The sequence below is a fragment of the Mobula hypostoma genome, chromosome 3 (assembly GCF_963921235.1).
Source record: "Mobula hypostoma chromosome 3, sMobHyp1.1, whole genome shotgun sequence".
NCBI lineage: Eukaryota > Metazoa > Chordata > Chondrichthyes > Myliobatiformes > Myliobatidae > Mobula > Mobula hypostoma.
In genome coordinates this window covers 141,092,565-141,114,856 of record NC_086099.1, presented here as the reverse complement: position 1 = coordinate 141,114,856, position 22,292 = coordinate 141,092,565, and the positions used below count along the sequence as shown (strand labels likewise).

General features: G+C 40.4%; 1 protein-coding gene across 6 annotated transcripts in view; it reads left to right on the top strand.

The window, feature by feature from the left end:
- The window catches only part of phf14 (PHD finger protein 14), a 279,390-nt gene that overhangs the window by 226,990 nt on the left and 30,108 nt on the right, over window positions 1-22,292 (top strand). For 2 of the 6 annotated variants that reach the window (XM_063043787.1, XM_063043788.1), the window contains exons 17-18: window positions 8,263-8,380; window positions 14,137-14,208. The exons of 1 other annotated variant lie outside the window; for it this stretch is intronic. In XM_063043787.1, coding sequence (XP_062899857.1) covers window positions 8,263-8,380; window positions 14,137-14,208 — 190 coding nt within the window. Of the gene's footprint in view, window positions 1-8,262; window positions 8,381-9,748; window positions 10,171-14,136; window positions 14,209-22,292 lie in introns of those variants that run through there. 3 more of the 6 variants (XM_063043790.1, XM_063043791.1, XM_063043792.1) reach the window with 2 other exon arrangements.

Genomic DNA, 22,292 nt, shown 5'->3' with positions numbered 1-22,292 from the left:
CCTTATTGCCTAAACCTGCCATGCACCTCCTTCTTCCTAAACAAGGGCCTCAGTATTCCTTGCAAGGATCCCTAAACCTGCTAGCCTTGCCTTTTATTCTAATAGAAACAGAAACTCTGTGCACTCTAAAGCATCCCTTTGCCGGAAAACAGCCTATGCCAATTCACACTTGCCAGATCCTCTCTGATGCCATCAAAATTGGGCTTTCTCCAATATAGAATCTCAACATGAGAACCAGTCCTATCCTTCTCCATAATTATCTTGAAACTATTCGAATTATGATCACTTGATCCAAAGTGTTCCTCTACTCGCACTTCTGTCACCTGCCTTATTTTGTTCCCTGATAGGAGATCTCGTATTGCGTTCTCCATAGTTTGGATCTCTGGATATTGATTAATGAAACTTTCCTAAGCATATTTGACAAAACTATCCCATCCAATCATTTTACAGAATTGGAGTCCCAGTCAATTTGCGGAACCTTCTTACCTTAATGTGACCATTTCTTTGCTTTTTATGTTAATCATTCCTACGGGCTCATACAAGACCTTGATCAACAATTTTAATCATTTCCCTATGCAGTAGCTCAAGATGCTTTGCCAACTGCTGCTATGGTGAATTGTTTCTAATTGCATAACTAGGGAGGGTATAACTGTTGCATTTTAGTATAATGATGCCATACTAGTATAAATAAAAATAAATTAAAATGTGTGGTAGAGTAATTTTAACTATCACGGCTTGGATCAGCTGGTAAGAATGTAAGGAAACAGAATAAATTTCATTGAAATTTGTCATTTGCAATCCAACTAATTGCTGAAACAGACTTGAGATAAATAGTCTGCAGAATAAATGAAGGTAAAATGCAAGTTGCATGGTCATTTGAAGGATGCTTGTCTAGATATTTTGTCCCCCTCCCCACCCCGGTCAGTAGCTCAAACATGCAATATAGTCATGTCAGTGAGTTGTATTTTCCTATGAAAAAAATTATTTCCTCATAGGAAATTTGGTGGCAGATTAAAATATATGTGGTAAATTTCTGCATTTAGTACCACTGTTAGTGAATGTCTAGGCAAGGACACCTTGAATATCACTGAAAGAGTGAAAATTAGGTGTTTTGGCTTTTGTTTTGTATTCAGTGAATTTTACAAGGTGTAAGAGGAGAAAACAAAATGTTCTATCTTCATGTATTACACAGAATGTACAGCATAGATCGGACTATTTACCCCACCTTGTGCTAATGTAATGCTCTTAGTTTTTGATCACATCTGTTGTATTTTGAAGTCAAGAAATGTCCCGCTCCTTTTTGTGACTAAATAATAATTTCTAAGAGCTTAACAATCAGGCTTTTGAACCAAGGGGATAACTTCACTCAGCTTCCCTTGCCCCATCATCGAAATGTTATCACAACAGACATCCCACCTCTCCCGGAACTTCGGGAGTCTCCCGCATTTTAATAGTGGCTTCCTGATGCCCGCAAATTATATACAATATCACGGAAATCAATTTTTTTGAGAGCGAGCGAGAGAAAAGCAAGAGAGAGTGTGAGAGCGACCATGAGAGAGAGCAAGAGAGAAAGCCAGCGAGAGCGCAAGCGACAGAGCGAGAGAGAGCAAGCGAGAGTGCGTGAGCGACTATGAGAGAGAGAGAGAGAGAGAGAAAGCGCGAGTGAGAGTGCGCCATTGCAGAGTGTTCCAAAAAAAAAATAAAACGTACGTCACCCCAGACTACACTAAAGTGTACCCCTGCCTAATAGGGGTCAAAATAATGACAGTGTTGCTCGCTGCACTGTTTGCAACAATGACTTTTCTATTGCCCATGGTGGGTTAAGACTGTAAAAGACGTGTTGAGGTGAGTTTAACAGGTGTCATTCGTTCATTAGCACAGTTAACATTATTTAAACTCGCTGGCCAGCTGCTAAGGAGCTACTCTATTGCAGACATCCCACCTCTCCCGGAAGTCTCCCACAAACTGATGGTGCTACCTCCCTGAAATGAGTTTATGCAGGGTGGGATGTCTGCCACAATCTAACAACTCACTTTCAAGGACTCTTTATCTCATGTTCTCAATATTTATTGCTTATTTATTATTGTTATTTCTTTCATTTTGTACTTGCACAGTTTGTTGTCTGTTGCACACTGGTTGAATGCCCAAGTTGGTGGGGTTTTCCATTGATTGCTTTGGTTATTATTCTATTATGGATTTATTGAGTATGCTTGCAAGACACAGACTTCAGTTCAGCATTCAACACAATCATTCCTCAGCACCTGATTGGAAAGCTGAAACTGCTGGGCCTGAACACTTCCCTCTGCAACTGAACCTAGACTTCCTGACTGGGAGACCCCAGTCAGTCTGGATCGGGAGCAGCATCTCCAACACCATCACACTGAGCACGGGGGCCCCCCAGGGCTGTGTGCTCAGTCCACTGCTGTTCACTCTACTGACCCACGGGACTGTGCAACAATGCCCAGCTCGAACCACAGCATCAAGTTCACTGATGACACAACCGTGGTGGGTCTCATCAGCAAGAACAACGAGTCAGCATACGGAGAAGAGGTGCGGTGGCTAACAGACTGGTGCAGAGCCAGCAACCTGCCTCTGAATGTGAACAAAACAAAAGAGATGGTTGTTGACTTCAGGAGAGCACGGAGCGACCACTCTCCGCTGATCATTGACGGCTCCTCCATTTAGATCATTAAGAGCACCAAGTTTCTTGATGTTCACCTGGCGGAGAATCTCACCTGGTCCCTCAACACCAGCTCCATAGCAAAGAAAGCCCAGCAGTGTCTCTACTTTCTGCGAAGGCTGAGAGGAGTCCACCTCCCAGCCCCCATCCTCACCACATTCTACAGAGGATGTATTGAGAGCATCCTGAGCAGCTGCATCACTGCCTGGTTCGGGAATTGCACCATCTTGGATCGCAAGACCCTGCAGCAGATAGTGAGGTCAGCTGAGAAGATCACTGGGGTCTCTCTTCCTGCTATTACAGACATTTACACCACACGCTGCACCTGCAAAGCTAACAGTATTGTGAAGGACCCCACACACCCCTTACACAAACTCTTCTCCCTCCTGTCATCTGGCAAAAGATACCGAAGCATTCGGGCTCTCACGACCAGACTGTGCAACAGTTTCTTGCCCCAAGCCATCAGACTCCTCAATACTCAGAGTCTAGACTGACATCTACAAAATTTATTATTATATTGTAAGTTGTCCTCTACTGTGCCTATTATCTTGTTTATTAATGATTATACTGCCCTGCACTGTTTTGTGCACTTTATGTAGTCCTGTACAGGTCTGTAGTCTGGTGCAGTTTTTATGTTGTTTTACGTAGTCTAGTGTAGCTTTGTGCTGTCTCACATAGTCTAGTGTAGTTTTGTGTTGTTTCATGTAGCACCAGGGCCCTGGAGGAACGTTGTTTCGTTTTTACTGTGTGCTGTTGACTTGAATCGAATCTCAAGGTTGTATATGGTGAGATGTATGTACTTTGATAATAAATTTACTTTGAACTTATTGTAGTGAGATAGCGGTTCTCATTTTCAATACTGAAATATTGTGTAACAGAGAATTGGAAAGAAAAGCAGACCGTTTTCTCTTCTTAATCCTTTGGATATTTTTAAAGAATGTTTGGAAAACAGCATAGCTTTTAATTGATACAAAGTTATTGTAGGAATTCAGTGGAAGGGGAAATAACTGGGTCCTTGGTAGCTATGGCCTTTAATCATTTGTCCTTTAGATATGAATGATAGAGAGGATAGAGGCACGAATAAAGGACTCAAGGGGAAAAGTGCAAAATAAACGGATTGTGTAGTTAGTTTAAATAGGAATAAAAAATGTAACATTAAGCAGACAATTTAGATTGCTTAGTTTATCCTTTTGATGTTAATTGAAATGTAACATGTGTTTCCACTGTGTTTTTAACTCTTATATCTGGTAGCATACGACCCTTATTCCTTGGAACACTCTCTCTGGTGTATTAGAACAAAGACTTCTGCAAACGAGCTGATAAGACAATGCAGAAAATCTAATGAGGTGGAATTTGGAATCAAGGTTTTTGCAGTGAATTGTGATTGATCCATAGGTTGGTTATCTGATTTACGATACAAAATCTGGTTCACCTTGATTGATAGAATATAATTATACAATAATGGGCTAGTCCTCATGAGATTGCTTTTAATTAAAACGCACAAGAATTAGGAAATGAAGAGTGAAATAGAATCAACAATATTGAGATCATTTTTAATAAATACGTAAAACTTTAGATGCTTTTACTTAATGGGGACTACAAACATGACTAATTTAGAAAACAAAGTTCAATGCTGCATGAAACAATTTTTAGGCTAACTGGAAATTATTCCAGGATAGCATCAAAATTTTAATTCTAAATGCTTCAATTGTTCCAGAGTTATGGAAAGAATTTAGTATTATGTTGAAACCCAGATTTTAAAGTGTTTTAAAGGAAAGATCATTTCTCCAGTATACCTTCAACTTCTATGTCATAAATACTTGACATCTATGACATATAATGTAATTCTGTCTGTCCAGAATCCAAAGTTCTGTCTTAAACAAGCATGGCATAAATTTAAATTGATAAAATATATTAGTTATTCATTTTGAAAATGAGATATGCATTGTCATGTCTTGTTCTTTTCTATGAGCCCTGTATCTGACTACTTTTTTGGAAGGTGGGGAAATAGGTTTTCTTTTAATTTATAACCTTGATATTAAATTGCCTTACATTAATAAGAAATTCAATTCTAGTCATTGGAGATATAGAAGTTAATGTTTGGCACTGACAATTGGTTCACGTACATTGATAAGTCCAGGATAAGATTTCCCTAGTAACTTCGTAGGCCTGCATTTTGGGTGGGGTAGTGTAGTTAAAGTTACTGAACTTACATCCAGAGTCCTTCAGAATCTGTGCCAACCATGAAGATTCATTGACAGAGCTGTGCCAACTTCATTTCATTTCCCCTTATTGCCTTCAAATGCTCCCAAATTCTACCATTCTTGCACAAGTTAAATCTAATTAAATTATTAACATCTTTTCTTTGAAATGCGGGAGGAAGCTGGAGCACCTAGAAAAAACCAGCAGGGTCACAAGGAGACTATAAACTCCACATAGATGGCACGAAAGGCCAGGATCGAACCCAGGAACCTAGAGATGTGAAACAGCAACTCCATCAAATGTACCACTATGTTGCCCAAAGACCATTTGATTAGCACTATGAGTGGTATTCAAATGGTCAGATGATTGTGGCCATATCTTCACAAGGAACCTCCAAGAGGACCACAACCTTGTCGTGGTTTGGAGGCCAGCGTGCCTCAGTGACCCAGAGTGCTATGTTGGCTGGTGTCAGGGCTTTATGCTTTGGCTCTTGGTAGGGTCACCCATGCCAAACAAGTGGAAGAGTAGAGGCCAGACTAAAAGTAGTCCACCAGTTCTCTAGGTTCAGGGGTTAAGCTCTGGCTAACAACCCTGACTGGTAAAACTAAATTGTTACAGAAACAGCAATGAAGAATCCTTCTACATCTGAGTGTGATGGTATTCCTGATTCTCTACCTGGGACTTGCATGACTGACAGTAGTGAAAACCGAGAGGATGCTACTTATATGATGAAGGAATCCCTGAACACCCCACTAGAGATGGGGGACCTTCATGCTGCCCTAAATGCCAGCAGTGTTACAGGCGGTAACTTCATAACGAAGGACTATGGTGATTCAAGATCAATCTTCTCATGGTTCGTTAGGGATGCAAATAAGCACATGCCTTGATAGCAGTACACAGATCCTCTGAAATGAATGAAACTAAATCTGGAATATCCATCAACATTGGTGATCATCTTATCGCATTATGTAAGTCCTGCAGGTGATCATTTTAATTGTGAGAATTGTAATAAAGGAGTAGTTTTACATTTAAAAGGGTTAAGGTAAAGGTATTCACATTAACTATCTCCACGTTAAAAACATGAGGAAGTCTGCAGATGCTGGAAATCAAAAGTAACACACACAAGATGCTGGAGGAACTCAGCAGGTCAGGGAGCATCTGTGGAAATTAATAAATGGTCAACGTTTTGAGCTGAGACGCTTCTTCAGGACATTAACTAGTTCCAAGTTAATCTGAATATTATCTGCCTCATCCGTGTCCTTCCCCTTTCACTGTTTTCCTCGAAAAAAAAGCTATGTTTGGTTTTGCCTGCAAAAGCGCACATTTAAGTACTTTCTTGGTTCAAGGGTGATTAGGGATCGACAATAAATGAGGGGTTTGCCAGGGTCATTCCACACCCCATGAATGAGTAAACAAGAGAGAAAAAAATCATAGTTGTCAAAAATTTGTATCATGAGAAAAGGTATCCCACCTACTTCAAAGGGAAACAATTATATCATTGCCCAAGAAGAGCAGGGTAAGCTGTCTTATTGACTATCTCCAGTAGCACTCACTTCTACAGTGATGAAGTGTTTTGAGAGGTTGGTCATGGCTAGAATCAACCCCTCCCTGGACCCACTGCAATTTGCCTATTGCCACAATAGGTCTATGCTTCTCACTGGCTCTCTCTGTGGCTTTCGATCACCTGGACAATACAAATACTTATGTCAAGATGTGTTTATTGAGTACAGCTCAGTATTTAACACTATCATTCCTACAGTTCTGATCGAAAAGGTCCAGAATCTGTGCCCTCGTACCTCCCTCTGCAACTGGATCCTTGACTTTCTAACCAGAAGGCCACAATCTCTGCAGATTGGAGATCACATCTCCACTTTGCTAACAATCCATACTAGTGTACTTCAGTGATATCTGCTTAATCCACTGCTCTACTCTCTCTATACCCATGACTGTGGCTAGGCACAGCTCGAATGCCATCTGTAGATTTGCTGACGATACAACTGTTGTTGACAGAATCTCAGATGGTGACAAGAAAGCAGACAGGAGTGAGATATACCAGCTAGTTGAGTGGTGTCACAGCAAAAAACTTGCACTCAACATCGGTAAAATCAAAGCTGATTGTGGTCTTCAGAAAGGATAAGATGAGGGTACACACAGTAGTCCTCACAGAGGAATCAGAAGTGGAGAGAGTGAGCAATTTCAAGTTCCTGGGTGTCAATATCTCTGAGGACCTCACATATCGATGCAGCTGTAAAGAAGGCAAGACAGTGTCTTTATTTCATTAGGAGTTTGAAGAGATTTGGTATGTCACCAAAAACACTCACAGATTTCTACAGATTCATGATGGAGAGCATTTTAACTAGTTACACCACTATCTGGTATTGCTGGTGGGAGTGGGGGGCACTGCACAGGATCGAAATAAGCTGCAGAGAGTTGTAAAGTTAGTCAGCTCCATCATGGGCACTAGCCTGTTTAGTATCCAGGACATCTTCAAGGACCAGTGCCTCAGAAAGGCGGCATCCATCATTACGGACCCCCACCACCCAGGAGATGCCTTCTTCTCATTGCTATCCTCAGGAAGGAGGTACACACTCAACGATTCAGGAACATCTTCTTCTCCTCTCATCCAATTTCTAAATGGACATTGAATCCATGAACACTACCTTACTACGTTTTTATTTCCTATTTTTTTGCATTACTTATTTAATTTAACTATTTTAGATATACTTTAATTCACAAGTTTTTTTCTGTCTGTTATGTATTGCATTGTACTTTGTACAAAGTTAACAAATTTCGCAACATGAGCCAGTGATATTAAACCTGATTCCGATTCTGTTTTGGGAAGTGGGTGGGGAATTGTTCAAGAGAGATTATCAGGTTATGGGAAGAGAAACAGAGTCAGCGTTTGAGCTCAGAGGACCTTTGTCAAAAATGAAGTCTATATATATGATTATTTTTATCTATGACTTTTTTCATACAAATAGACTTTGAAATACATCTTGAACTATTTTGAATATATTTATGAACAGGTAGGATTAATTCTCAGCAAAGCTTAATGGCCTTTTCATCAGAACTAGTGAAAAATAATTCACCTAGAATGTTAACTTCCTCTACAGTAGTTTTTGGCCTGTTAAAGGGTTCTAAAATTTGTTCTATTAAATTGGATAGTTAAATTTGAAAGTATTTTCATCACCTTGTATGTTCACCCATTGAAGTGGGTGGATAGGGTGATGCCAGGATGTCATAAATTAGTGGTTTCTTTATGCAGCCAGCCTGACAAGAAGTTGATGCGTTATTCATACTTTTGTTTCTTAAAATATAGATTTAATTTTGTGTCATCATAAAATTAATTTGATTTTTTTAAAAATTATTTTCCTATGTAGATGTGATGAATGCAGACTTTGTTACCACTTTGGTTGCCTCGATCCACCCCTGAAGAAATCCCCAAAGCAGACAGGTTATGGTTGGATCTGTCAGGAGTGTGACTCTACGTCTTCAAAAGTAAGATTAAATGCATGCTACCTTAGAATTCACTTCAGTATACAACTATAAAAACTAGTGTGTGGAAAATACCTGTCAGCATTAATTCAGAAATCCAAGAATCTGAGTCTTACAATGCTTAAATATCTTTGTCAGACTTGGAGTGAATCAAAAATGATATTGAATTTCTATCAGACTTTTAATGTAGAGTGGGCAATCGTGTAGTAAAAGTAGGTACATCCCAATTATTCCAATCTTCAGGTTAGTTAGGGAAATCCAATTCTACATTATTGATGAATTAGAAAGATGTTTGAAACACCAAATTGTAGACCTTTGGAATTTTAACCTGAGTTGTTTCAATTGTTGAAGATAACTAAAAGTTAATTAGTTTCTTCCATGTCATTTAATCTCCTATGTTAAAGGAATGTGCAGTATTAAGCAAAATGATTATATGAAGTGATAGAGTAAAATTTATTCAGTTCCAAGAGAGATGTCTTCAGAGTATTTCTACTCTGTTAGCATTCCAGTAGAAAACAGGACTATGTAACATGGCCTTCCTTTACTGGACAGATTATTAAAACCTGAAGATTTTCACAGGCAATTCCTAGTTGAATGATAGAAAAGCAAAATAAAACTGCAGATGCTAGAAATCTGAAATAAAAGCAGCCAATATGGTAAATACTTAGCAGATTGGCAGCATCAAATGAGAGAGGATAATGAATTGTTAAAAGAATCTATCTGTCTGGAGGAGTTGTAAGTACACTAAAGCATGCTGGAACTGTGAGATACAAAACACTGCAAATGCTGTAAATGTGAAATAAAACACAGGACTGGAAATATTCAACAGGTCTCGCAGCATGTGTAGAGAAAGAAAATTGAAATTAATGTTACAGCTCGATGCCTACAGAACTAACCAGTTCTGATCCAGTACCGCACAAAAGGTGCTAGAGGAACTTGCACAAAACATTGACGATCCATTTCCCTGCATAGATGCTGCCTGATCCACTGAGTTCCTCCAGAGTCTTTCGTGTTGCTCCGGATCCCACTATCTGAAATCTCCTTTGTCGCCAGTTTTGGTGCAAAATGGTTATCTGAATTTGTTAAGTTCAATATTTAATAAGTATTATTCAATATTTAACAATATGCAGCGCGACATTGAGCTTACATCACTAGAGATCAACTAGAGCTTAAGAAAAGCAGCTATGATCTGCGCAAAGCTATCAAGGCTGCGAAACAACAATATAGGGAGAAGATTGAATCAAGATTCACAACGAATAGCACACATGACTTGTGAGGGCTGCATACCATTGCAGACTTCAAAGCTAAACATTGTGGTGCCGCCAACATCGTGGCCTCTCTCCCAGATGAACTCAATTGTTTTTACGCTAGGTTCAATGTCGCTAACTCTGAGCCTCCAAGGAAAGCCACCAGCAACCTGGTCACCTCTGAGGCTGAGGTATGCAGATATTTCCAACGAGCGGACAGTTGCAAGGCTGTGGGACCGGACGGCATCCCGGGGCGAGTACTCAGGATGTGCGCAGCACCACTGGCAGGTGTGTTTACAGACATTTTTAATCTCTCCCTCTCCCAGTGTAGAGTGCCTCCTGCTTCAAATTATCCACTATTGTCGCTGTAACAAAAAAGGCCAAGGTAACATGCCTGAACGATTCGCACTTACCTCAATAGTAAGCAAATGCTTTGAGAGGCTGGTCAAGGATTACATCTGCAGCTTGCTACCACCCCAACTGGACCCCCTACAATTCACCTACTGACACAACTGATCGACAGATGATGCAATAGCCACAGCTCTACACACCGTCCTTACATATCTGGAGAAGAAAGATACTTATGTAAGAATCTGTTCTTGGACTTCAGCTCAGCATTCAACACCAGAGTTCCATTCAGGCTCGACAAGACGGTCAGAGACCTCGGCCTTGATCCTGCCTTGTGCAGCTGAATCCTGGACTTCCTGTCAGATCGCCAGCAGGTTGTAAGAGTTGGCTCCCTCACCTCCAACCCTCTGACTCTCAATACAGGAGCCCCTCAGAGCTGCGTACTGAGCCTCCTCCTTTACTCCTTGTACACCATGACTGTATCATCATGCACAGCTTCAATCTGCTAATTAAATTTGCCGACAACACTACATTGATTGGCCTTATCTCAAGCAATAATAAGGTGGCCACCAGGGAAGAAGTCATCTCTCTGACACAGTGGCGCCAAGAAAACAATCTCTCCCTCAATGTCACAAAAACAAAGGAGCTGGTTGTGGATTACAGGAGGAATGCAGACAGGCGAACCCCTATTGACACCAATGGATCTGGGGTTGAAAGGGTAAATAGCTTTAAGTTCCTCGGCATCCTCATCACCAAGGACCTCACGTGGTCTGTACACACCAGCTATGTAGTGAAAGAGGCACAACAGCGTCTCTTTCACCTCAGATGGTTGAGGAAGTTTGGTATGGGCCTCCAGATCCTAAGGACTTTCTACTGGGGCACAACTGAGAGCATCCTGACTTGCTGCATCACTGCCTGGTATGGGAACTGTACCTCCCTTAATCGCAGGACTCTGCAGAGAGTGGTGCGGACAGCCCAGTGTAACTGTAGTTGTGAACTTCCCATGATTCAGGACATTTACAAGGACAGGTGTGTAAAAAGGGCCGATAGGATTACTGGGGACCCAAGCCAATCCAACCACTATCTATTCCAGCTGCTACCAACCTGGAAGCGGTACAGCAGCATAAAAGCCAGGACCAACAGGCTCCGGGACAGCTGCTTCCACCAGGCCATCAGACTGATGAACTCACACTGACTTGACTGTACTCTATATTACATTGAGTGTTCTATTTATTATAGATTATTATAAATTACTATAATTGCACATTGCATATTTAGATGAAGACATAACGTAAAGATTTTTACTCATGTATGTGAAGAATGTAAGAAATAAAGTCAATTCAATAAATACTGAGGACTGTAACTATTGTGCTTAATCAAAATACGAACACTGTTCGTTGAGCTTGTGTTGAACTCTGTTGAATCAGATAGAGTCATCAGAATGGGAATAAGATCGGACAATTAAAAACAACTTGAAGCTTAAGATCACCCTTGTAGGTTGGCACTATTCTGTATAGAGATCACAAGGTCTGTAATGGTTTCTGCAATGTAGAAGAGACTCTATCATGAGTACTGGATCCACTATATTAATTGGAAGATGTGTACATGGATCACTGCCTCACCTGGAGGAAGTGTTTGGGTCTGTGGATAATGAAAAGTAGAGTGGCAAAAGGAAAATGTTGCATGGAAAACATATCAAGCAGTAGTAAACCAAGGCAACTGGACTTGCTGTGTTGTCTAGAAGACGTTTCACCATTCATCCAAGAGACTTCAGTTCTAATCCATCGTGGGTAGTTTTCTGGCTTATACACTCTGTGAGTTGTTTAAAGGTATAACAGTCACATGAGGGTCGTTAAGAATTGTAGAGGTAACGAGAGGGTCAATAGTCTTACCTTTGCATGAATGGAGGTATGAACTGTTGTGGAGACGCCGGGGTAGAGATGTTAGGACCGCAATATAGGTAGCAGATAGGTGGTGTCGTACTCGCTCTGTTCAAGGATGGGTTTTCCAGTTTGACCAAGGTGGTTTCTTTAATCCCTCTTTCAAACCACCTGTCCTCCCTGTCCAAAATGTACACATTGTTATCATCAAAGGAGTGTCCCTTGTCCTTTAGGTGTAGATATACAACTGCATCTTGACCTGAGGTGTTAGCCGTCCTGTGTTGGGCTGTCTGTGAAGTGGTTGTTTTATCTTGCCAATGTGCAGATCTTATTGCATTGGATAACATAAAATATTGTTCTGTGGGCAAGTTTCTTTATGAATATGTTTGTAGGTTTGAAAAACACAGGGATTTGGTGCTTGTAGAAAATCCTTCTGAGTTTCTCTGAAATTCCAGCTACATATGGGATGACTATGCTTTTCTGTCTTCTTTGCTCCTTACCGCTGTCTGTTGGGCTGTCAGCAAGTCCATTTGCCTTGATTTACTACTGCTTGATATACATTGACCTGGATGACTGAAAACCTTCGTAGACATGTTGCATGGGAAAGTGTGACTAGGAAAGAATCTTATTATTGGAGATGGTAGAGTGGACAAAGGCAGTAACAGGAGACACAGTTTATGAAATTCTGAAAGAGGAGAAGGAGAATGTTTCTTAAGTTGGCATAATATTGTCGGTGGCATAAATCAGAGTATGAACGTTAAATCTAGAGATTGTTAAGGTGTAAGATGAAATTCAACACCCTGCTCGGAGGAAATAAGGGGGGTGAGAGCAGTGCAGGAGATGGTACAGAGGTAGTTAAGAGTTCTGTCATTTCTGACAGAGGGGAAATCATGAATATGCAATAGGAATACATCTAGGATGCAGTGGTGTGAAATATGTAATCAACATAACAAATGTCAAAGTCAGATTTGAGTCCAGTCATACAGCTTGGAAGTTGGGCCATTCAGCCCACCTATTTGCCAACCAGTGGGCACACATCTGGGTATATAAAAATATGTACAGGCCACCCTGGGGCCATGAGAGCTTGTAATGGATGTTGGCTTTGGCCTGTATCATGAGGATGGAGCTCGGAAAGTTGCAGCATACTTAAACCTCTATTCCTCAGGTTTACTTTGAGCATTGTTACAAACACAAGCTGATAGGACAGAGTAGGAGTGGGATTAAAACTGAGTTAAATTGACAGGAAAAAAAAGTGCTTACACGTTTGGGTTCTGTTCTGAAGCAAGAAACAGCACCAATAGTCATCAGTTCACTGGAAAAAGAAGTGAGGAAGGAGGCTTGAGGAGGACGGAATCAAGTTGAATAATTGAAGTGGTATGTTGCACCTGAGTAGCGCAGAGTAGTTGACTACTGTGTTATAGCAGCTACCCTGTATTATTTAGCAAATACATTACCTTTTAGTTGTTGTCTAAGGAAAGACAACTAATCTTCAAAAAGCTTCAGTAAGAAGACAATACAATCTTGTAAAATAGTCCAGATTTAGTTCTGGTAATGTTGACGTATTTATTCCACGTGTTTCTTGGCTAACAGGTCTCAATTGAGAAAACATTCCTTATGTTTTCTTTCCCCTTCCCGTCGCAGGGAACAGAAATGAGGAATGTTGGTTCTACCTTGACCATCAAATTTGGAAATAGATAAGTGTCTTCAGACTTGTTGCACAAAGCAACTTTTGTGAATGCTGGTATTACTTCTTGCATTGATTTGGAAAGAGTCAATCTGACCAAGTTACAGTTGTGAAATTTTTGAAGGGTATTTGGAAAGCTTTGCAGGTGTACTGCACAAAGAGTAACGAAACCTTTTAGTTGTTAATAGAGTTAGTGGATGGGTGGGACCCCAGCAATAACTATTTTAAAATGTTTTGTTCATAAATGATGAAACAAAATGGTTAATAGTCTTTTATTTGTAGAGATAATCACTACACAAAGGGTACTCTGCATTAACTAACTAGATGTAAAATATAATATTTTCTGTGATGAGAACCGTGCTGAGTTTAAATAACTCACAATCATTATGTGAACCTGCACAGCGGGCAGTATCTACTTAAATGTTTGATACTTATGTGTCTTAATTTTACAAATGGGCATAGTTAATGTCAATAACAATATTAGCAATATTTGTGCTTCTTATATATATATAATTATGTTGACTAATCTGAAAGAAGAACCATATTTTTCGTTGTTGCCAAGGACTTTATTAGTAAGCTAAACTCATTCCTTTATTGTAGTCATGCTTTCAGAGGCTGGCATCAGAGATAAACCACTTGCAAATGAGCTCGGCATCTGTTTTTCCACACAAGGTGACTGATTTTTTTTACTAAAAGACAGAACCTCATAACATACTGATCAGACCTCGATATGAAATGCTGTTCCATTTTGAGTTAAACACAGATTAATGTCAACTTACATTGTGCATTATCATTGGATTTTTGGGGTTCAACATTATTTATGGAATTAGTGGAAAGTTAATATAAGTAGTTAAAGTTTAGAATCCTAAAAACAAGGTCTGTAATTGACCTGTGGTTATTGATCAAAATACAGGCAGCATAGGGCAGTACAGCACAGTACAGGCTCTTCAGCCCATGATGTTGTGCTGACCTTTTAACCTACAGATAAAGATCGGTCTAACCCTTCTCTCCCACATAGTCCTCCATTTTTCTTTCATCCATGTGCTTAGCCAAGTGTCTCTTGATTGTCTCTAATATATTTGCCTCTACCACCATCCCTGGCAGTGTATTGCGTGCACCTACCATTCTTTGTGTAAGTAAAGCCTATCTTTTGCATCCCCCTGTATTTTCCTCCCAACACCTTAAAGTCGTACCTCCTCGTATTAGCTACTACTGCCTGGGAAAAGACTCTGGCTGTCCACTCAATCTATGCCTCTTATCATCTTATACACCTCTCATCCTCCTTCTCTCCAAAGCAAAGAGCACTAGCTCTCTTAACCTACAAGGCATATCTGTTAGTCTGGGCTTTATCCTGGTAAATCTCCTCTGCGCTCTCTAAAGTTTCCACATCCTTCTCTAATGAGGTGACCAGAACTGAGTACAATATTCTTAATGTTCTCTAACCAGAGTTTTGTAGAGCTACAATATTACCTCGCGGCTCTTGAACTCATTCCAATGACTAATGAGAGCCAAAATACAATATGTCTTCTTAACCACCCTGTTAACTTGCATGCAACACACACAAAATGCTGGAGGAACCCAGCAGCCAGGCAGCATCTATAGAAAAAAAGGATTTCCAGCATCTGCAGATTTCTCTTGTTTGCACTGCAACTTAGGAAAATCTATAGATATGAGTCCCAAAATCCCTCTATTCCGTCACACGGTTGAGAATCCTGCCACTAACCCTGTATTCTGCCTTGAGGTTCAATCCTCCAAAGTCAATCACTTCACACTTCTCTAAATTGAACTTTATCTGCATTACTCAGACTAGCTCTGCATCCTGTCAATGTCCCTTTGTAACCTACAACAACCTTCTACACTGACCTTCATGGCATCTGCAAACTTACTAACCCACCCTTCCACTTCCTCATCCAAGTCATTTATAAATATCACAAGAAGCAGGGGTCCCAGAACAGATCCCTGTGGAACATCACCAGTCTGCGATCTCTAGGTAGAATGTGCACCTTCTACTGTCACCCTCTGCAATCTGTGCAGAAGCCGATCCTGAATTCACGCAGCCAAGTTTCCCTGGATCTCATAGCTTCTGATTTTCTAAATGAGCCTAACAGGGGGACCTTATTAAAGGCTTTACTAAAATCACATATACTACATTCACTGCTCTACCTTCATCAATATGTTTTGTTGCTTCCACAGGGAATTCAATCAGACTTCTGAGACACAACCTGCCCCTCACAAGGCCATGTTGACTATCACTAATCAGACTATGCTTCTCCAAATGCTCATAAATTCTGTATCTGAGAATCCTCTCCAATAGTTTCCCCGCCACTGACCTAAGACTCACAGGTTAATAATTCCTAGGGTTGAACAAAGGAACAACATTATCCACTCTGCAATACTCTGACACTGTTCTGTGGCCAGTGAGGATGCAATGATTTTTGCCACTCTTGGCTCGCTTCCTGTAGTAACCTGAGGTGTATCCTGTCTGGTCCAGGGACTTTTCTATCCTAATGATTTTCAAAAGTTCCAGCATATCCTCTTTCTTAACACCATCATGTTCCAGCATATCAGTCTGTTCTATGCTGTGTTCACATTTCTCAAAGTCCCTCTCACTGGTGAACACTGAAGCAAAGTATTAATTAAGGACCTCCCCTATCTCCTCCAACTCTAAGCACATATTTTCTCTTTAATTAGTCCTACCTTCACTCTCATCATCCTCTTGTTCTTCATGTACATGTAGAATACTTGAGGTTTTCCTTAATCCTACTTGCCATGACCTTCTCATGTCCCCTTCTAGCTCTCATAAGTATTCTTAAGTTCCTTCCTAGCTACCTTGTTACTCCCAAGAGCCCTGAGTATTCCTTGCTTCCTAAACTTTAAGTATGCTTCCTTTTTCCTCTTGACTAGATGTTCAATCTCTTTTGTCAACAATGATTCCTTCACCTTGCCAGCCATTCTCTGCCTCATTGAGACAGACCTATCCAGAATCTCATATGTGCTCCCTAAACAATTTCCATATTTTTGTTGTGCATTTCCATTCACAATTTATGCTGCCAGGTTCCTACTTAATAGCATCATAATTTGTGCTTCCGCCAATCATATACCTTCCCATACCAAGATTATGGTAAAGGTCAGAGAGTTGTGGTCACTATTTCCAAAATGCTCACCCACTCAGAGGTCTGTCACTGTTTAGTACCAGATCCAGTAACGCCTCTTCTCTGGACAAAATGTCTGCATACTGTGTCAGCAATCCTTCTCGAATACACATTAAAAAATTCTGTCCCATCTAAACCTTCGCACTGAAGAGGTGCTAATCAATAATAGAAAGTTGAAGTCATCCATTCCAACAACCCTGTTAGTTTTGCATTTTTTTTCCCAAACTGAACATCAATATCTTTATGCTATGGGGTGGGGGGGAATCGTGTTTCTTATTCCACCCACGGTATTGATTACTCCAGGACACCCTCCGTTTCTGCAGCTGTGATACTATTCCTGATTTACAATGCCACTCCGCCACCTCTTTTACTCCCCCCCCGTCCCTTTAAATACATTGAAACCCCATAACATTATAGTTCCATGTATTGACACATACTCTAAATTGATCAGCCTTGTTCCCGATACTTGCAGTAAAATTGACACTTTTCAATCCATCCAACTGACTGCAATGATGTTCTTTCCACTGCCTGTCCTTCCTCATGGCCTCTCTGCAGGCTGCATCTACATCTTCAACAACAGCTCCATCCTCTGACCTATCACTTTGTCCCCATTCCCCTGCCAAGCTAGTTTAAACTCTCCCCAACAGCTCTAGCAAACCTGTCCCCTTCGTTCATATTTAACCTGTCTCTTTTGTACAGGTCATACCTTCCCAGGAAGAGATCCTGTCTCAGAGCATGCTACCTGTTTGTTTCCATAACTACAGTAAAACTGTGATGACCTAGCACCTTTAGGACTTCAGTGACGCTGAACTGGCAGATTTTCCAGACTGTGGGATAATACTTGTATCAATAGCCCAATTTTAAAAATATATTATATGGTATCATAATGACATTCAGTGAACAAGATGCATTTAAAGAGTGTTGGGAAAGTAGCCCACAAGTTTAAATGGAGCACATTACATAGTGAGTTCATTGGAGAGTGGGAAACAGAGCCCAGAGCCCTAGTGAGTTTAAAAGAAGTGTGGTAATTGGAGAGTTTATAAGGCATGCTGGAAACAGGGCCACATGTGTTTATAAGAAGCAAATCAACAGAGCCCCTGTGAGTTTAAAGGGAGCATAAGAAACCTCACCCAGTAAACCAGATGGTGAACATTTGGGATTCCGGATTAATCAAATGGTGGATTATCTGAATGTAGCTGCTAGCCATGGTTTAAAGCATTGTTATGGATGCATCAGTGGGAGACAGTATCATGAGAGGAATGCCTCAATTAAAGCTAATCTCTATGTCATAAAGAGGAGGAAAATGATAATAGGTGCAAGAGCTAGCAGATGTTTTACAAATGAACCTGACCTGGGAAATATTGAAGGATGGAGGGGAATTGGCAGAAATGACCTTATCCCTGGGGAGCCAGGAAACTCAGGAACAAAAGGTCTTGGACATAAGAGTCAGAAGTTATGGCCCAGGAACTGAATGTAGTCCCACAAGATGTCTAATGACCTCACATGTTAAATGTCATTTCTCATTAACAGTCAATCTGACTAACCAGTCTGTAACTTGTATTTGCAATAGCTGTTAATTGTTCAAAATAAATTGCTACCCTTAATTCCAGATTTGTTCGCATTGCAATGGTTTCATTTGCATGTATCAATTCTGTATAAGGCTGAAATAATACCAAATCATGCGAATACAAAAAGTCTCTTAGCCTCTGCCCATCAGATGATTGGACTAATTTTTGGTCACCCAGATGCAATCCAAATGCTTGCATGAGCTGCTGCAGATGCTATTGTGAACTGAATGTAATTCATATAATCATAAAGAAACATTAATGAGGATCGTTATTTTTCATTATAAAGATTTGTCAACAATTGAGAATTTAATTTCAGCAATCACTGCAGTTGTTTGAAAGGATTTTAACAAGTCCAAGTGATTACAATGAATTAATTCTCTTCCTTGCTAAGATACCACTATGATCACAGGTTTAAATAACAAAGCAATTTCAGGTCTCCTGCTCATTCTCTAGTGAACTGCTGTTTTGGGGAAATAGAAGCATGAGTGTTGGGTGGGGGGGGGAGAGAAAATTACTTATAAAAGATAAGGATTAAACAAGTCTGCAAGTCAGAAGAAATACTGGCTGGTGAAACGAAATTCGGATTGTTAGCAATGCTTAAGTTTGTATATATTTCTGCAAGGTCTCAAAATGAAGGAGAGAAACACATGAGACTATAACATCATGTCCATTACTGATCAAAGCCAGGCATCCTAACATTAATTGAGGCAATAATAGAGTGAAGGGTATATTTATTCAATATGGGGCAAATGAACTAAGGAGGAGGGGTATGGATTTAGTTTTTAGTGGACGAACATGGGCAAGTGGAAAGGATACACAAGATTGGAGATGCTGGAAATCTGGAGCAACAGACACAATGTTCGGGAAGAACTCAGCAGGTCGGGTAGCATCTATGGAGGGAAATGTACAGTCAGCATTTCGGGCTGCGACCCTTCATCAGGACTGGAAAGGAAGAGAGCAGAAGCCAAATTCCGGTGACTTCTCCCAGAATTTTTTTGTGTTTTGCAAGTGGAAAGGTTAGCAGTGGAAGAGCGTATTGGAGGCAGAAATCCTAAGTCAGTTAGACAAAGCATAATTAAAAAGGACAAAGGTAGACCAGAAATAAATGTTGTAAAAGTTCAATTTTGCCAGTTTGCATAGACAGTAGAGCAGAACAGCACAGTACAGGCCCTTTGGCCCACAATGTTATGCCGACTCTTAAACCCAGCCTCCCATATAACCTTTCACCTTAAATTCCTCCATATGCATGTCTAGTAGTCTCTTAAATTTCACTAGTGTATCTGCCTCACTGACTCAGGCAGTGCATTCCACGCACCAACCACTCTCTGAGTAAAAAACCTTCCTCTAATATCCCCCTTGAACTTCCCACCCCTTACCTTAAAGCCATGTCCTCTTGTATTGAGCAGTGGTGCCCTGGGGAAGAGGCGCTGGCTATCCACTCTGTCTATTCCTCTTATTATCTTGTACACCTCTATCATGTCTCCTCCCATCCTCCTTCTCTCCAAAGAGTAATGCCCTAGCTCCCTTAATCTCTTTTTTTAAAAATATAATTTTTATTGAATTTTCAAAATGAATACATGAAAAGATGGTGTCTACCCTCCCCCCCACCCCCATATATAATCCTACCTAAAAAAGAAGAAGGAAAAAAAGAAGAACCGCCTGGGTATTGGAAGGTTTCCAAATGCCCCATGGAGTTCAAAATAAATTTGGTATACTTATTCGTTACTTTCCCCAAGGGACCGAGATCTTTATTGGAGCACTTAAATATGCCATCCTATCTTTTGTAAATAAGGGCGCCAAATATTCAGAAATGTTACATATTTATCTCTTAAATTATAAGTAATTTTTTCAAGTGGAACAGAACTAGCCATTTCATTATTCCAACGATTCATACTTAAACACGAATCAGATTTCCAAGTAACTGCTATAGTCTTCTTAGCTACTGCCAATGCAATTTTTATAAATTCTTTCTGATATTTATTCAATTTAAGTTTCGGTTTTATCTCTTCAATATCACCTAATAGAAATAATACAGGGCTATGTGGAAGTTTAGTTCCAGTAATTTGTTCCACTAAGACTCTTAAATTTATCCAAAAGGGTTGAATTCTAAAACAAGACCAAGTAGAATGTAAAAAAGTACCAATTTCTTGATTACACCGAAAGCATTTATTGGATAGATTTGAATTTAATCTATTTATTTTTTGTGGTGTAATATATAATTGGTGTAAAAAAATTATATTGTACTAATATAGGTCGAACATTTATTGTATTTGTCATACTGTCAAGACAGAGTCTTGACCAATTTGTTTCATCAATATTAATATTCAGATCTGTTCCCCATTTTTGTTTTGACTTATGGATTCCTTGTTTAATTGTCTGTTCTTGAATCAAATTATACATACAAGAAATAAATTTTTTAATTTTCCCTTTTTGAATTAAAGTTTCAATTCATTAGCATCCTGGTAAATCTCCTCTGTACCCTTTCCAATGCTTCCACATCCTTCCTATAGTGAGGCGGCCAGAACTGGACACAATACTCCAATTGTGGCCTAACCAGAGTTTTATAGAGTTGCATCATTACATTGCGACTCTTAAACTCTATCCCTCGACTTACGAAAGCTAACACCCCATAAGCTTTCTTAACTACCCTATCTACCTGTGAGGCAACTTTCAGGGATCTGTGGACATGTACCCCCAGATCCCTGTGCTCCTCCACACTACTAAGTATCCTACCATTTACTTCATACTCTGCCTTGGAGTTTGTCCTTCCAAAGTGCACCACCTCACACTTCTCTGGGTTGAACTCCATCTCCCACTTCTCAGCCCACTTCTGCATCCTATTACTGTTTCACTGCAGTCTTCGACAATCCTCTACACTATCCATAACACCACCAACCTTTGTGTCATCTGCAAACTTGCCAACCCACCTTCCTACCCCCACATCCAGGTTGTTAATAAAAATCACGAAAAGTGGAGGTCCCAGGACCGATCCTTGTGGGTCACCACTAATCACAACCCTCCAATCCGAATGTACTCCCTCCACCACGACCCTCTGCTTTCTGCAGACAAGCCAATTCTGAATCCACCTGGCCAAACTTCCCTGGATCCCATGCCTTCTGACTTTCTGAATAAGACTACCGTGTGGAACCTTATCAAATGCCTTACTAAAATCCATGTAGATCACATCCACTGCACTACCCTTATCTATATGCCTGGTCACCTCCTCAAAGAACTCTATCAGGCTTGTTAGACACGATCTGCCTTTGACAAAGCCATGCTGACTAATCCTGATCAGACCATGATTCTCTAAATGCCCATAGATCCTATCTCTAAGAGTCTTTTCCAACAGCTTTCCCACCACAGACGTAAGGTTCACTGGTCTATAATTACCTGGACTATCTCTACTACCTTTTTTGAACAAAGGGACAACATTAATATCAACATGCTCCAGAACATCAGCCTCACTCATATTGTCCTCACCATCATCAAGTTCCCTCTCATTGGTGAATACCGAAGAGAAGTATTCATTTAGGACCTCGCTCACTTCCACAGCCTTCAGGCACATCTTCCCACCTTTATCTCTAATCGGTCCTACCTTCACTCCTGTCATCCTTTTGTTCTTCACATAATTGAAGAATGCCTTGGGGTTTTCCTTTACCCTACTTGCCAAGGCCTTCTCATGCCCCCATCTTGCTCTCCTCAGCCCCTTCTTAAGCTCCTTTCTTGCTACCCTATATTCCTCAATAGACCCATCTGATCCCTGCTTCCTAAACCTCATGTATGCTGCCTTCTTCCACCTGACTAGATTTTCCACCTCACTTGTCATCCATGGTTCCTTCACCCTACCATTCTTTATCTTCCTCATGGGGACAAATTTATCCCTTACATCCTGCAAGAGATGATGGGATTTAGCTAAACTGAATTGGAAGAGACCATGTATAAATAAATGATTAAGGCAGAGGGAAGCATTCAAAGGGGAGTATTACATTTTGATGTCCTAAGTGATTAAGAAATTCACCAAATGCCAGTATATGCC